The 18215-nt window shown below is 41.9% G+C and overlaps 1 protein-coding gene across 4 annotated transcripts in view; it reads right to left on the reverse strand.

Moving 5' to 3' along the window:
- arhgap24 (Rho GTPase activating protein 24) overlaps nucleotides 1-18215 on the reverse strand; it is a 471388-nt gene that overhangs the window by 153600 nt on the left and 299573 nt on the right. Inside the window, exon 1 of one of the 4 annotated variants that reach the window (XM_072253126.1) lies at nucleotides 13040-13063. The exons of 2 other annotated variants lie outside the window; for them this stretch is intronic. Coding sequence is in view for 1 of the 2 variants with exons in the window: in XM_072253127.1 (XP_072109228.1) it covers nucleotides 11820-11841 (22 nt within the window). In the remaining variant the exon portion in view is untranslated. Of the gene's footprint in view, nucleotides 1-11819; nucleotides 12071-13039; nucleotides 13064-18215 lie in introns of those variants that run through there. One more of the 4 variants, XM_072253127.1, reaches the window with a different exon arrangement.

An 18215-nucleotide genomic window follows, 5' to 3' on the forward strand; every position in this document is an offset into this window, starting at 1 on the left:
CAATGCAACACATTGTATCTACACATAGAAAAATACGCTCAGTGGCCACTTTTAGACCTTTCTAGTACTGGGTAGGAACCACCTTTGCCCCCAGAGCAGCCCGAATTCATTGTGCCATGGATTCAACAAGGTGCTGGAAACATTTGTCAGAGGTTCTGGTCCATGGTGACAAGGTAGCATCAAATATTCCCCACACCATTACACCACCCCGACCACCACCTGAACCGCCGGCACAAGGCAGGATGGATCCATGGATTCAGGCAGTTTACGCTAAATTCTGGTCCTACCATCTGCGTGTCGCAACAGAAGTTGAGATCTGTCAGACCAGGCAATCTATTTCCAATCTTCACTTGTCCAGTTATGGTGAGGCAGCACTCACTGTAGCATCAGTTTTCTGTCCTTAGCTGACAGGAGAGGAACCCGGCGTGAAACCCAATGTGGACTTCAGCCGCTGTAGCCCATCCAGCTCAAGATTCAATGTATTGTGCATTCAGAGATGCTCTTCTGCACACCACTGTTGTAATGCGTGGGTATTTGTGTCACTGTCACCCTAGTGTCAGCTTGGACCAGTCTGGCCATTCTCCTCTGACCTTCTCTCATTAAGAAGGCGTTTTTGCTCATCGAACTGCCATCTCACTGGATTTTTTTTTGTTTCTCACACCATTCTCTGCAATCTCTAGGGACTATTGCACATGAAAATACTATGCACAAATTTGGAGGGTGCCGATGCTTCCTTGCTGTTGGGGGTGGGAGGGGGATTTGGAGTTCTAACGGTTTAACAGTCATTCATTCTGTGGGGCACTTCTCTGTTTCTGTAGATGTCTGTGAAGAAAATGAATTTCAGGATGCACATTGTATACATTTCTCTGACATTAAATGGACCTACTGAATTCAGCAGTTTCTGAATACTCCAGCCATCCTGTCTGGCACCAATAGTCATTCCACAGGCATGATCCCTTAGATCACATTTCTTACCCATCCGATGTTTGGTCTGAACAACAGTTGAACCCCTTGGCCATGTCTGCATGCCTTTATGCATTGAGTTGCTGCCACATAATTGGCTGATTAGATATTTGCATTAATGAGCTGGTGTACCTAATAAAGTGGCCACTGAGTGTAGATATCAATTAAGAGCAAGAAAAGGGCACTCATCCCCCTATGCCTGCTCCATCATTCAGATACAAAGGCTGTAAACTCAACTCTTTATTCTCACTCATCTCCAGTGACTTGTCATCTCCAAGCTTATGAAGAATTTATTTACTTCTTCCTTAAAAATGTTCAAAGATTTGGGTTTCACTGCCCTTTGACAGGGTTCCAAAGACTCACAACCATCTGAGAGAAAAACATTCACCTCTTCTATCTTAAATAAGTAAATCAATGATGGCTAGTTACAAATTCTGCCAGTAAAGGAATCATCTTCTTCGGATCCCCCAGTTAAGGCTCTTCGGGATCTTTCAGGATGCTCCATCAGTATTCAGAATCACTCTTCTGGGTCATCTGCAACTTCTACCATTGAAAGAAAGAATTACATAGCAGGTATAGGCATGAAGGAACAAATGAAGTACCTGAGGATTTGTTTAAAAAATGCAAGTAAACACTTAAGAAGGGAATCAGGAGGGCTAAAAGGAAAGCTGAGGTCGCTCTAGCAGGCAAGAGCTTCTACAAACATATTAAGAGCAAAAGTATGAGCCAGTGGCAGTTGGCGTGCTGGTCTAGGGGTATGATGTTCACTTTGGGTGTGAGAAATCCTGGGTTCAAATCCCAGATGAGCCCAGTTCTTTGGGGCAGCACAGTAGCAGAGTGGATAGTGCAATGCTTTACTGTATTGCTGCCCATAAGGAGCTTATACTTTCTCCCCGTGACCATGCGGTTTTTCTCCGGATGCTCCGGTTTCCTCCATGTGCCAAGGACGTAAGTAATTCTAACGTGTCCTATGATTAGGCTAGGATTAAATAGGGGAATTACTAGGGGGCATGCTCAAAGGACCAGAAGGCCCCACTCCGAGAGGCATCTCAATAAACAAACAAAAGGATAGCAAGGGACAAAATTGGTTATCTTTAAGATCATAGAGGTCATCTATGCATAGATCCAAAAAAGATAGGGAGACATTAAATGGATTTTTTTTTTGCATCTCTATTTACTCAGGAGACAGTCACAAAGTCTATAGAAGTGAGGCAAAACAGCATGGACTGCATGCAGATTACAAAGGAGGAGAAGGTGTTTGTTGTCTTGAGGCAAATTAGGGTGGATAAAACCCCGGGGCCTGACAAGGTGTTCCCTTGGATCTTGTGGGAGGCAAGTGCAAAAATTGTTGAAGCCCTAGCAGAGATATTTAAAACATCCTTAGCAATTCCAGCATCTGCAGATTTCCTCGACTTAGTAATGCTGAGGTGTTGGAGAATTGGTGATTTGCTAATATTGTTCTGTTGTTTAAGAAAGGTTTTAAAAATAAGCTGGGAAATTACAGGCCAATGAGCCTAACGTCAGCAGAGGGTAAGTTATTGAGAGATGCTCTGAGGGACTGGATATATAATATTTCAATAGGTAGCAAATGATTAGGGATAGTTAACATGGCTTTGCGTGTGGTAGGTCATGTCTCGCCAATCGTATAGAGATTTTTGAGAAAGTTATGAGAAAAGTTGATGAAGCCAAAGCCTTTGACAAGGTCCCACATGGGAGGTTGGTGAAGAAGGTGCAGTCGCTTGGCATTCAGGATGAAGTAGTATATCGGATATGACAGTGGCTTTGTGGGAGAAGCCATATGCCTGTCTCTCTGACTGGAGTTCTGTGGCATATATTGTGCTGTAGGGATTGCTGGTGTTTTTCATCTACAATGATCTGGATGATAATGTAATAAATTGGATCAGCAAATTTGCAGATGACACCGAGGGTGGGGGTGTCGTGTATAGCGAAGAAAGTTATCAAAGCAATCTAGAACAGCTGGAAAAATGGCAGATGGAATTTAATGCAGGCAAGTGTGAAGTGTTGCACTTTGGGAGGACCAGCCAGGGTAAGGCTTGCACAGTGAGCTGTAGGGCACTGAGGAGTGCAGCAGAACAAAGGGATCTGAGAATACAGATCTATAGTTCCTTGAAAGTGGCATCACAACTAGATTGAGTTACAAAGAAAGCTTTAGGCTTCATAAATCAAAGTGATGATGTTGTATAAGACGCTGGTGAGGCCTCATTTGGAGTATTGTGTGTAGTTCTGGTCACCTACCTATAGGGAAGTTATCGATAAGGTTGAAAGAGTGTAGAGAAAATTTACAAGGATGTTGCAGCATTTGAAGATCCGAGTTATAGGGAAAGGTTGAATAGGTTAGGACTTTATTCACTAGAGCATAGGAGAATGACAGGAGATTTGATAGAGGTTTACAGAATCATGAGGGTAAATGCAAGCAGCCTTCTTCCACTGAGGTTGAGTGAGATTAGAAGTAGAAGTCATGGGTTATGGGTGAAATGTGAAATATTTAAGGGAACATGAGGCAAAACTCTTCTCCTAAGGGTGATGCGAGTGTGGGATGAGCTGCCAGTGGAAGTGGTGGATATGGGTACGATTTCAACATGGAAGAGAAGTTTGAATAGGTACGTGGATGGGAAGGGTACGGAGAGCTATGGTCCGAGTGTAGGTTGATAGAACTGGACAGATTAATGTTTCAGCACAGACCAGATGGGTCGAAGGGTTTGTTCTGTCCCTTAGTGTTCTCTGACTTCTATGAAAGTGAGCAAGCATCCATGGAACTGGTTGTAGTCCCTAGTAATGCACCATGTAGAAACAATGGGCCAGGTAAAAGCATATGAAAGCCTAAAGGTGACCCAGACCGCAGTTGTAGATTTGTTCTTAAATGGATGTACACAACAATTAATATATTAATTTGCATGGCTGTTTTGATAATATTTTTTCTAAGAGGATTGATGGAAATGGAAAAATAACATGGCAAATGTCACCCTGGAGTTTCTCTTCATTTGTTATTATCATTGTCTCTGGAGGCTCTGGTTTTAATCATCATTCTTCACACCATTGAAGCTGCCTTCCTGACACACCACACAGCTTGAGCTGAAGGATCTACAGTATAACACTGCGGTTGTGGCTAGCAGTCCCAATGTGTTGAATTTGTAAGCACGGCAAAGGGAAGATGCATATTTAAGTAAAGATGGCTTGTGGGAGTTTATATTGTTGGGATTAGACTCCACAAGAACCTCCAAGAGGACCACAACCTTGTTGCGGTTTGGAGACTTGTGTGACTCAATGACCTGGAGAGCTCTGGTGGCCGGAGTCAGGGCTTTATACTTCGGGTTTTGGTAGGGTCACCCATGCCAAACAGGGTCAAAGGGTAGATGCCAGACTAAGAGTGGTCCACTGGTCCTCCAGTTTCAGGAGATCAGCTCACGGCTAACAACCCTGACTGGTCAGATGAAACTGTTACAGAAACAGCAATGAAGAGTCCTTCTATATCTGGTATTCCTGATTCTCCACCCGCGGCTTGTGTGACTGACAGTAGGGAAAACTGAGACGAAGCCACTGACACGATGAAGGAAGCCCTGAACACCACTGGAGATGGAGGACCTTCACTGCTGTCCTGAATGCCAGCAGCATAATGGGCAAAAGATGACTCTACAGGAAACATTACTATGCCATATATTTCTTTGTGATGGGGAGGAAACACCGAATTGCTGCCACCCATTCCTTATGTGGTACAACCTGCAATCATTGTATCAATGTTGGATTCCAGTGAAAGCTTTGGACGGTTCAGAGGGCAAAAATACTCTGCACTGCATGAAGTAAAACTTACTCCTTTCCCAATGAACTACATCCATCAATATCCTTACATATATGGTATGGTGAATTCTATTTCAACCTTGACATATGTGTTTAAAATTGAGGGACAACTTTGACAGGCCACCTCTCACTGAAGTCTGCAATGCGCACTTGTAGTCACAATAATTAAGATGGCTGGTGGCACAATGACATCGGCGCTGGACCCGGGAGCGGAGGTTCCCGGTTCGAAACCAGTCGGGTCCGCTCCCGAGTACGCTTTCCATCCGTGCCGGGTTGAGTGTCGAGATCGCAACTCAACCTCGTAAAATAAAGGGAAAATACTGTGAAAATGTCTGTGTGAGGAGTGGTGCACCGCACAGTCTCTCTCTCTCTCTCTCTCTCTCTCTGCGCCTTGTAAAAAGCCACGAAGAAGACATCATCGCGGACAGACGCACACGCACAGACTCGCATGCACGCAGGCACATGCCAAAACAAAAAGAGCTGGGTCCTTGACAAGTTCAAAGTACATTTTTTATCAAAGTATGTATACATTATACAATCTTGAGATTTGTTTCCTTATAGGCAGCCACAAAACAAAGAATCCCAAAAGAACCCATAAAAAAAGGAGACTGTCAAACACTCAATGTGCAGAGAGAGGGAAAAAACAAATTCTGTAAACAATAAAAGTAAGTAAATAGCATTCAGAACAAAAGTGAGTCCACAGACACCAAGCCTGGAGCAGCCCGAGCAGGGCGCAGCCTCAGTGTCAGTTCAGCACAGAGCCGAGTAAACGTCATGGAGCAGTGAGCAGAACCGGCCCTACCCTCGGCTCTTGTCCCAACACCTTGCCTTTACAATCCACCTGGCCCGGCATTCAGGATAGGTGGTGACTATTGTCAAGACATGTTAGGTGAAAGGGGTGAAATCAGTTCTATGACAAGGGGCAATGACAATGATGTCCAGAGAGTGTATCCTTTTGTCACCACTTTCCTGTTTCTCCTTTTCCTCCATCTCATCTACCATTACGCAAAGAGCAAAAACTACATCCTCCAGAGAGCTGGATTACTTCAACTGAGGTAGGTGAGAATGAAACATGGCCTCTTTGGAATATACTGCTCTAGGAAAAGGGATCATCATTTGAAGACCCTGTCAGAAGTCTCCAGAATACTCCTTTATGGACCTGCGACTGATATTTGAACTGTCCTCGGCAGCCAGCATGACTGGAACCTGCATTGAATAATCCATATTCCAACACTGCCCATTAGTCTGATGTGACAGTGGAGTCAATATGAGCACAAAAGGCTCACTTACATTGAATGAACCACGCCCGATTTGTTGAACAATCCATGCATTCAGGGAGCTATCATGTTTCCAGTTGATCAAGAGATTGGTATACAGAAGTGATGTAGACAAATAGTCTCTGAACACTTGGGAAAACCTTAACCTGGACAGATCAGCATTCTCACATCACTTAAGAAGTCAAAGAATTGTCCTCTCCTTGAGCAAAAAGAATTTGTGATGTCTTACAGGCAGTGCTGAATTAGGAATTGTGGCTTGTACAGTAGTTAAGCCAAGTCAAGCCACTTTTTATTGTCATTTTGACCATAACTGCTGGTACAGTATACAATAAAAATGAGACAACGTTTTTCAGGACCATGGCGCTACATGAAACAATCCAAAAACTACACTGAACTACGTAAAACAACACAAAAACTACACTAGACTACAGACCTACCCAGGACTGCATAAAGTGCACAGAACAGTGCAGGCATTGCAATAAATAATAAACAAGACAATAGGCACGGTAGAGGGCAGTAGGTTGGCGTCAGTCCAGGCTCTGGGTATTGAGGAGTCTGATGGCTTGGGGGAAGAAACTGTTACATAGTCTGGTTGTGAGAGCCGGAATATTTCGGTACCTTTTGCCAGATGGCAGGAGGGAGAAGAGTTTGTATGAAGGGTGTGTGGTGTCCTTCATAATACTGTTTGCTTTACGGATGCAGCGTGTGGTGTAAATGTCTGTAATGGCGGGAAGAAAGACCCCGAGATCTTCTCAGCTGACCTCACTATCTGCTACAGGGTCTTGTGATCCAAGACGGTGCAATTTCCGAACCAGGCAGTGCTGCAGCTGCTCAGGATGCTCTCAATACAACCTCTGTAGTATGTGGTGAGGATGGGGGGTGGGAGATGGACTTTTCTCAGCCTTCGCAGATAGTGGAGACACTGCTGGGCTTTCTTTGCTATGGAGCTGGTGTTGAGGGACCAGGTGAAATTCTCCGCCAGGTGAACACCAAGGAATTTGGTGCTGTTAACGATCTCTACGGAGGAGTCCTTACTTTATATCTGAAAGCTAAGGGTTCTCAAAAATGACTGGGGCAGTGCCTACTCTCATCATAGGTTACTTTAGATTCATTAAGATAGAAATAAAAAGCAAGACTTCTTCAAAGTTATTTGAAAAAAAATTAAGTATATGTGTAATGTCACAGACATTGATCCAGTGTTCGACGCTTAAGAAGATTTGGCAAATTGTTCCATCTCAGGTCTATCAGAAATTTTGTATGGACGTGATATTTGCTGTAGTAAAATGTGCTCTGATTGCTTTTTATCAAATTTAGTTATTCATGAAAAATGGTCTCCAAAATGGCAAGAGACACTAGGTCTGGGAAATGGTCACATTCAAAACAAATCAAGTACACTGATGTCACTGCATCACATCCATTGTGTTGCTTCATTTAGATAGTGAGATTTTGTTCATAATTATGTAACTTATCCCTTGAGCTACTTTCTCCTTTAAACGGAAGCTTCGACTATAAAGTTGTTAATTAAGCAGATTAAACTCCATGAATCATAACATTATTACATCTTATTGAATTAGCAACTGCCATTATACGTATTCTATGAATGCCAGCATGGATCAGGAGTTAGCTTGAGGGATAAAATCTCTTTTATCCCTTTTTTAGATTCTGATAATGCAGGCATGAAATAATAGTGCCACTCAGTTACTTACTTACGCAAACACGAGGAATTCTGCGGATGCTGGAAATTCAAGCAACACACATCAAAGTTGCTGGTGAACGCAGGAGGCCAGGCAGCATCTCGAGGAAGAGGTACAGTCGACGTTTCGGGCCGAGACCCTTCGTCAGGACTAACGGAAAGAAGAGCTAGTAAGAGATTTGAAAGTTGGAGGGGGAGGGGGAGATCCAAAATGATAGGAGAAGACAGGAGGGGGAGGGATGGAGCCAAGAGCTGGACACGTGATATGCAAAGGGGATATGAGAGGATCATGGGACAGGAGGCCCAGGGAGAAAGAAAAGGGGGAGGGGGGAAAGCCCAGAGAGGGAGAAAGAATGTGTGTATGTGACTAAATAACGAGGGGAGCTTCCCCCTCGTACCCCATCCATTATTTATTTATATACACACATTCTTTCTCTCTCTCTCTCCTTTTTCTTCCTCTGTCTCTCTCACTATACCCCTTGCCCATCCTCTGGGTTCCCCCCGCCCCCTTTTTTTGCCCGTTCAGCTCTTGGCTCCATCCCTCCCCCTCCTGTCTTCTCCTATCATTTTGGATCTCCCCCTCCCCCTCCCCCTCCCACTTTCAAATCTCTTACGAGCTCTTCCTTCAGTTAGTCCTGACGAAGGGTCTCGGCCCAAAACATCGACTGTATCTCTTCCTAGAGATGCTGCCTGGCCTGCTGTGTTCACCAGCAACTTTGCTGTGTGTTGCAGTTACTTACTTACATCATATATGGATTGGCATTGGTTATTAAAGTTGAATATGTAACATTGGCACACAGCACAAATATGCTAAGCACTGCAATAAAAATTCTGTAGAGAGACTCAAACATTTAACATATTGTGTATTAGCAATATCAATGTGTATTGTTGAACACTGATGTACTATTGTTTAATTGCCTTCTGTTCTAATGAATATGTGATATTTCATTATAATGGTCATTTACAGCTGGTCTTTTTTTCCACTTCCACTGTGCTTGCATTTTAGATAACAGTTTTGCAGCAAAGCTCAGGGATGAGATTATTGTCCAACGTGCTTAAATGGATGATTTGTTTGTAAAGTGTTTTGTTGAAATGGCAGCTTCAGAAACACGGTTCAGTCTATCTCTGCTTACCTGCTGTCTTACACCATTTCATCAGCATTCCCATTTATAACTACTAATTGAACTCCAGTGCAATACAGAAGTTACACCAAACGTCAGAGGGGACACTGGGGTTTTACAATAAACGCAGACTGAAATCTCATTGTCTAGTCTGTTAATGGCTGTTATCATGAAGACTTAATGTTTCAAGGCAGCCCAATGTTTTTACTTTTCATTTGAAATGATACATTAATAGCACTGAAAGTCATGGAAAGCCATGAGGGAAGTTCTATGTCCAATTTTATCATTCTTTAGTGAGTTGTTTGTCAGATACTGATTTCAATGTACTTAACACTTGTTACTCCCTGCCCATCATACTTACTCAAGTAATATGTATAAATGCAAATATTTGAATATGCATCTGTTGAAAATAAAAACAGTAAAAGAGATCAGGTAAAACATTGTACTGCCTGAAGAAATAGCTATTTTAGACCATTGCTGACAATTGCAGCAGCACAGGAGTATATGTTGTTGTTATTTTTTTTAATGATATGGGATTATCATTGCTACTTGATTGTCGCTATTTAACGCCAAGTTCACCATGTTGTGAATGCGACTGCAGCATTCCCTGTGCTTTTTGATAATGCTTAACAAACTTGATTGTCAGGATAATAACTTTTAAGGCTGAACATGCTAGGCGATTCCTGAGGATTCACAGACCGCCTGATATAATATAATCACAATGGTGATTTCGGAGGCCACATGCCAGCACAGCAAAGGTGTTGACTTCTCAGGAAAGATGGGAAATAACATTGCTTTTTTGCAATAGGTACTGTAATCTTCCTGAACCCTCAAGAAGAATATTCTCGAATCAAACCACATGCTCTTTTAATATTCAGTGGAGTTTTATATCCACTATGGACATTGAAAGTGTTAAGGTCCTAAGGGATAAGGGCAATGGCTACTGCAGGGCATCCACAGCCCATTAATAAAGCAACCTTCTCCTTACTACATTGGTTGTCTCACCAGAACCACCTTGACAGACTGGTCAGTGAACCTCTTGGTTTGTTGTTACAAATCCAATCAGGGCAGAATTTTCAATTTGGAGGAAACATAAGTATATTTATAAACACTACCCATTTTTCAAATTTCTAAGAAAGTGAATTTGGGCTAAAATATAACACAAATGACAAACTGCTACTCCTAGTTCAAGGCTTCTTCCAGTTTTGGATGTTCTGCCTCTAGGATAACATGATCCACATCATGTGCATCAACTGAAATGGTAACATTATCACCCAACCAGTGGAACATCTCTCCTAGGTAAACATTTCATGCAAGTAAATGAAATGCCTACCTCCTGAATGCCATTGATCACTAGAAACATAGCAAAGCAGTCAATTCACAATATTTATTGGCCTCAGTCATCCGTTTTTTCCTCCATAGATGTTATCAATTTCATTTGAACCATCTCTGATGGCCCATTAACATGACTACATTTCTCACTGACATGACCCACTGTATAGATTTAGAAGACATTATCGCATATTGTCACGTCATCGATCTCACCAAAAGCAGCACAGGTCGATTTTTTACATGTAATTGTCATCAATTCCCCCTTTGTCTAATTATGTACAGGTCAGTGTTAGACTAATGCACCACCTAGATCATTTTCTTAATACCCTAGTCTATAAGGAATGTGTTATTAGAGTCAATAAATTGAATTTATAATCAAAAATAGAAATTACGCTGCAACACAAAGTTCACAAAGTAGGTATTAACATATCATGCCTATTTTCTATGACAATAGCATTAAACAAATTAAAGGAATAGTCACCAGAACAGAGATCTTATACTTTGGATTATATACGAAGAAACATTTAAACTGATCAGTAGTATTGGCCTGGCAATTCAAACTGTTACTTTCCCAAGCAATGCAATATGTTTTCAGACACTGTTTCAATCCTTTTTCCTGTTGACTTCTATTAGCTTTATTTTCTTCCCTGTCATTCCATAACATTTACCATGCCTTTTCCTTCATCCCGAAGTTTCCTGCACTTGGTCAAAGAAACACCACGCACGTGCCTCACTTCAATGTACAACAGTAAACTCATCACGAGCACAGACACTTGCTGAAGACAGCTCTATTACATTGTGTGATGAGCTTAAAGGTGTCCTTCTGCTATTCTATTACCTTAACTGAAAATGTTGTCGACACCATTAACTCCCTGACGCGCTCAATTACTTTTACACATGCTTTGAAAGGGAGAATAAAACTACACCTGTGTGAACCCCCACAGCATCTGGCAATGCTATATTCTCTGTCTCAGGGGCCGACATTAGAACATCCTTCAAGAGAGTGAAGGAAACAGGCCCAATGGTGTACCAGCCTGCAGAGGGTTGTCAGCCCCATCATGGGCAGAAGCCTCCCCACCACGGAGGTCACCTTCACAAGGCAGTGTCTCAAGAAGCTGACATCCACCATTAAGGATCTCCACCATCTGGGACATGCCCTCTTCTCAGGGAGGAGGTGGGAGCCTGACAACCCAGACTCAATGTTTTAGGAGCAGCATCTTCCCCTCTGCTGTCAGATTTCTAGAGGTCCAAGAACCCATCAATGCTACCTTGCTATTTCTCTTTTGAACTATTTGTTGCAACTTAAAAGTGATTTTTCCCTTGCACTGTACTGCTGCCACATAACAACATATTTCACAACATCTGTCAGTGATATTAAACTGGATTCTGAATCTGAGAAATTACCAATCAAACAGTTAATGCTGTATAAAATATATGCGTGAAAACAGTTGACTATTAATCAATCACACCATACTATCAATCAGCCAATCACGACTTAGCAGACATGGTTTAAGACCTTTTCAACTTGAAGCAGCAGTGTGGTCTTTGTACAGTTAACTCCGTGAAACTGTCACAGGAAAGGATCTTTCAGAGAGAAAGGTAAAGAGTTCTACTCACCTTGAATACAAATGTAATCCATTTAGGTGCGAGGGCAATCAGCATGATACTCAGTAGCTACAGCTGCCTTGAATTTACTACATACAAGTCTGCATCTGGTAAACACCACTTATGTTCTGCTGTTACTCCCATGACTCTAGCAGCGAGGAATGGGAAGTCATCTACTCACAGCTCCACAGAAAACGGGTCAGCCAGTGCCAGCTAGGGTCACAAGGTCACTGCAAAATGAACTGCGCACCAGCTCCCGGCTGACCAAGACTGTAGTTAGTGAACGGGATGGAGAGGGAACAGCTGGTGGAGGGGGGAGTCAGCTATGCAAAGCAGCAGCAGAGACAATGTGAAATCGGAAGAGTTGCATGACTGTAAATCAGATAACTAACAACAGGCACATGGCCAGCTCCATGACCTCTGGGGCCAAGAGGTACAAGAAATATTTAATAATCAGATACTGAGAATTGCTTCAATAGAATCAGTCTCTCTCCAAATGTTTTGTGTGTGTGTGTGTGTGTGTGTGAAGGCCAGCTACAGCAATCACTAGTGTGAAACCAGTGAGATATCTCTCCAGTAAGCTGCACAGTATACTGTTTTCAATACACTAGCAGAACATCTCTAAAACAATACACACTGTACTGACTGCCAGCTTTATTATCTATTTGATAAAGAATACCAGCTGATAGCACTTCAATTTTCCCCAGATTTGACAGCAGGCACTGCGTACATATTTCAACAGAGCTGTGTAAAGGTTATTAACGCTGGCTACTAATTGTTAAAAATAAATAGTTGCACTTCAACATAATTGTAAGTTCAAGTCTCAATAGTCTCCTACAATGGATGAAACACAAAACTTCTTTAGAAGAATTATACATAATTTCAACTAAAATCCCATCTTCACAACATTAAGGGTCTCCCATCAAAAACATGTCTAAAAATGCTGGGTGTATTTGAATAGTAAATTCAGATGCCACTGGTGCTAAAGGCCATTGTTGCCTTTTGCTAGCTGTCTGATTCATAATCAAGCTCTTTCCAATTTCACATTGTCGCTGTGACAGAGATGTCAAGTATTACCATGGGCACAAATTAAATTATTTACATAATAAGTGGACTCTTTTTTTAAACTATATTGTAATGCAGTTCTACTGTACTAAATAAGCAATTTCTTGAGTTCTCATCTGTTCATCCAAATGCTTTAACAAAAATGTACATCAAAAAAATCCACTCACCAAACAAATCCACAAATGACTTATGCAGCAAACATTTTGAGCACATAGTTCCATTGATTGTGCCAAAGTCTGACCCTGAAATTCCCGGGGAACCTGCGAGGGGAGCTCAGGCTGGATTTAGCTGTCTGCGCTTCATGCCAGTTTAAATGATTTGGATAAGCAACTGTGCTTCCTCTAGAGCAACTGCAGCACTGGTTGTGGCATCTTGCCACATCATTACTCCGGTCCGTAAACAACTGCATACCCAAAACTGACCTTGAAATTTTCTTCACTGTCAGACCCCCATGAGAATCATTGTGCTGGATACCAGAAACTAATAGACAAGTTCACATAATTTTATTGTAGGGGTCAGAGAGATTTCCTCAATTAAATTATACTTGCAAATTTCCAAAAGTAGAACATTTGGTCATCTATTTACCATTTATATTGATTGGCTGTTCCACTCCCTGGTTCTTTGTAAACCCTTAACATTTCTCTACCTTGTATTCATACCTCCCACTGCCAAAACCACTATGACCCTGTTTTTGCTTCTTCATTTCCAAAGGCACCAACTTGAGAGTACATTGCACATAACAGATTTAAGCGTCCAACAGCGTTAAACCAGGTCTCTTTCTCTTAGTCGAAGCTGAATCAGGATCACCTTTTCTCTACACTAAAATCTCTTCGCTGCCCCTCCAATCTCTTCTCCATCAACAAATACACAGGGTATGTGTAGCGAAAATCATTCTGCCAGCTGGCTCCCTCACTTTTCCTGGATTATCAAGCCAATCTCACTATCCCTCCCTCTCTGCTACCCTCACAATAGTTTAGCCTAACTAGCCCTACACAACCACGTAAATCAGTGTTGAATGAGTTGGAGTGCTTTCCAGGGTTCTGACTGATTAAACTGTCGACATGCTCTGACATGCACAGCAAATTCTGATGCCTAGAATATTATTTTATACACAAGGCTCACAATTAATTTTCAACAAAGAAACATACCACCTTGTAATTAATAATATATTTGTCTTCGAAAATTCTCAAAATTGCGCTGTCCCGATGCCCTCAAAAAATCTACTCGAATTAATAGTGGTTAACACTGTATACTCAGTCCTTGAAGCCACCTGCTACACAGTTGTGATAAAAGGTCACTGACCAGTTATTCTCACCATAAATGCTGCCTGACCAGCTACATACGCTCTTTTTATTCTGGATTTCCATCAACTTCCGTATTTTGCTTTTGGAACACATCACCTCTTCATGTTGCAGACAGCCATTTAGCAGAGAGAATCTTCAATTCCTAGAGTAGGTTTGCCAACTCTAATTTACATCAGAAAGCAATCACAATCCATGGAACAGGAGATTTTGAAAACAACAGGTGACAAATGAAAAACTGAGGAAATCTGGTCAAATGCTTCAACTATTAAGCATTACATTTTTTCCCCCACAATTAGTTTCCAAATAAACTAACTGGCCATGTAACACCACAAATGGTAGCTTACCACACTTACAAAACAACGTGCATCCTCTTCAGCGGGAAAGCACCATAGTTATGATCTTTGTGGCCCTTCAATAAGGAAAATGCTTGCGACCTTACCAACACTGATGGGGCCATCAAATACTGGGTAGTCACTTTTAATGCAGTTAAATATGTACTTTTGACTCAGCCCGACCCAACCAACAATGAGGCGCAACACAGGTCAAACTTCTGGACATTCAAAGAACAACTCTAAACAATACTCCTGATGACAAGTAGCATTCACCAGAGTCCGGATTTTAATATATTTTTGAATTCATTCATGTTTGCTATGACTGTACTCCGTTATGGTCATCAGGCAGAGGCACATTTTGGTGAACGTGAACCCATTTAACATTTAAAGGTATCCTGCTTCTTCAAGTTACACTATCATATTATTCAATAAGCTTAATTAATATTTAGCTTCTGAAGGACCCAGGAAAGTGCATATCCCATTTGGACTGCAGCAAACCTTGTTCAAAAGGATCTCCTTTAGTGCTTATCACAGTAATTCAGAGGAGCATCAGTACCAAAGTAGAATATGTATTCACTCTTTTTGTTCTTGGTTTGCCTTCTTGTTTGGCTATGTGAGGTTGCCATGGAAATAGATAGAGTCCTTCCATGTATTTAGGAAAAGTCTATTTATGCAAGAGATTGAATGAACAGTGTTTGAGGTGAAATATTTCATTTTGAAAGCCAAAATTGGGTGCATATTTGAAACAGGAGCAAGAGGATCTGGAGCAATAAAAGATTTTGTCACAAAATGCCAACTGTCCGTTTCTCTCTGTGGACGCTCCCTGACCACAAACTCCACCACCATCTTCAAGTTCCTTTCACATCTTGCTAGTTGCACCAGATTTCAGTAACAGCACTCTCAATTCTCCATGATAAATAGAGGTCCTTTTTGCAGGTGGATATAAAAGATCTCAAGGATCACCAGACAAGTCATTCTTGACCAATATTTATCCCTCTCTCAATATCACCGAAACCAAATAACACATATTGGCTGCTGGCTTCCTAGATCTTACTTTGGAAGTGTGTAAAGAGTTCTAAATGTTTTCTGGATGTCTTTTCAGTATCAAAAGTGCTATTTCACAACAGGACTCTCTCTCTGCATGAATTTACTGCCTTGTCCTATAAACACTGATAGTTTATTCCTTTTTAAGTGCTGCATGTCAGATAAATGTAAATGTTTTCACATCTGTGCCTCTTGGACTGATTTAACATCATAGCTCAATTACCATCAGAGTACTGGAAGGTGCTGGCAACAGCAGTATTAACTGTTACTCGCTAATGCTTAGTTGACTTCACCAGGACCACATTGCTCTTGAGTTCATGAAAACTTTGTTACGAACGTGAACCAAAGAGCAGAGTTTCAGAAGAAATGTGAGAACAATGACCATCTTTGACATCATCGAGGTATTTGGCCAGGTAAGTCATCAAGGAGTCCTGAGAAAGCCGAAATCAATGGGCACAATGGGGAAAATGCTCCAGGTTTGGTGTCAAGCTGCACAGAATGCACTAGTTATAGTTGTTGGAGAGCAGTTATTTCATTCCTAGGATATCTTTGCAAAAATTCCACAGGGATGCCTCCATGGCAAAACACCCTGTAGCTGTTTTATCAACAATCTTCCTTCCATGCTCTGGTCAGAAGTGGGTGTGCTCAGTAATGATTACACCTATTCCTTTTCATTTAGGTCCCTTCAGCAGATCAGCTGCACATATCAGCACAGAGCAAGACCTAGGTAACACTCAGGCATGAGCTGATGCATTGTCTCTAATATTTGTGCTACCAAGGTGCCAAACAATGACTAAGCTTGAACATGAGAGAGCCTAACCAACTGCCTCATACTCATTGGCATCTTCATCACAAGGTCCTCCACTGTCAACATCCTGGGGTCACATTGGCAAGAACCTCAATGGATCAGTCACTAAAATGCTGTGGCTACAACAGTAGGTCATACCCTGGGTTCCTTGTGGCAAGTGGCTCACCGCGTGATGCCCTAAAGTTTATTGTACACCTAAAGGTTCAAGTTGGGTGCCTGGTGAAATTCCTTTCACGTGATTTGGTGACTGCAGTTTCAACAACAACCAAGAAAAGGCTTGACTGGCCTCCTAACGGTTAATTCCTTTCAGCACCAGCACAGTGTCTGCAGTGTACGTGATTAGTGAAGATGGGCAAGATGGTCCACATGGATGACTGAAGGGCCTAAATCTGAGGGGCACAACTCTGTGGCTCCATAACATATTTTTAAATATGTACTAAAATTGCTCACCTCGGCTCTACAGACAGCACCCTCCAGACCTCTAACGTCTCCCACCAAAGGAACAAAGATTGCCACCACTATGTCCTTCTCCACATCACAAATCAACGGAACCAGGTCACTGGTCCTTCTTCATTACTGTCTCTAGATTCTGGAACTCGCTGCTCAATGGCATTGCTGTGATTCGTTTAGCAGAACGTAACTCACCACAGTTCTCAAGGGCAATTACAAAATGCCAGAAATGCTCAGATCCCACACCCCCTGTCCCCCAAATGATCAATAATTGGCACTGACATGTGGGTCTGGATGAAGTCGCCTGCTGACCTTATTATAATTATTTCTTTTGATCATATTAATGTGGTATTTGTAAGTTATTGTGTGCAAGTGACGGGGTGGGAAGAGGATTGTTGTGAGTGTGTGAGTGTGTTTGAGAGAGAAGCCAATAATGGATTGATGTCTGAATGTGTGTGTGAGAGAGAAGGAAAACGTTTATGTGCAAAGTTAATTCTGACTGATCGTGCCAAATGCCCCAGAAAGCCCTACCTCTGTGTAAAAACAAACATTTGGAAATAATTTCTGGGAATCAATGTTTCCAGTATTAGAAGATTGCAGTCAGCTTAAGCGTCTCATTATCAAACTTTAGTACAACATCTGACTACCCTGATAACTTTTCCACCTCATAACCATTCTTTCACAGTCCTGAAGAATGATCTTGGCCTGAAACTTTGACTGTTTATTCACTTCCATAAGATGCTGCCTGGCCTGCTGAGTTCCTCCAGCATTTTGTGTGTGTTGCTTTGGATTTCCAGCATCTGAAGACTTTCCTGTGTTTATGATGACATTGAATTGAATTGACTTTATTACTTATATCCTTCATATACATGAGGAGTAAAAATCTTTACATTACGTCTCTGTCTAAATGCGCAATATATAGTAATTTATAATAAGTAATATGTACAACAGGATAGTCAATATAACATAGAAATACAGCTGTATCAGCATGAATTAATCAGTCTGATGGCCTGGTGGAAGATGTTGTCCTGGAGCCTGTTGGTCCTGACTTTTATCCTGTGGTACCATTTCCCAGATGGTAGCCACTGGAACAGTTTGTGGTTGGGGGGGATTCCGGTCCCCAATGATCCTTCAGGGCCTTTTTACACACCTGTCTTTGTAAATGTCCTGAATAGTGGGAAGTTCACATCTACAGATGTGCTGGGCTGTCCACACCACTCTCTGCAGAGTCCTGTGATTGAGGGAGGTACACTTCTCATACCAGGCAGTGATGCAGCCAGTTAGCACTGTTGACTTTTCTCATTATAGGATTTTTAATGGGATGTAAAGGTAATAAGATATAGTTTGATATGTTATGACTTCATTGCAATTCCTTCCAAATAGGTAATGTCCTTTGTAATACAAT

The sequence above is a fragment of the Mobula birostris genome, chromosome 3 (genome assembly GCF_030028105.1).
Source record: "Mobula birostris isolate sMobBir1 chromosome 3, sMobBir1.hap1, whole genome shotgun sequence".
Taxonomy (NCBI): Eukaryota; Metazoa; Chordata; class Chondrichthyes; order Myliobatiformes; family Myliobatidae; genus Mobula; species Mobula birostris.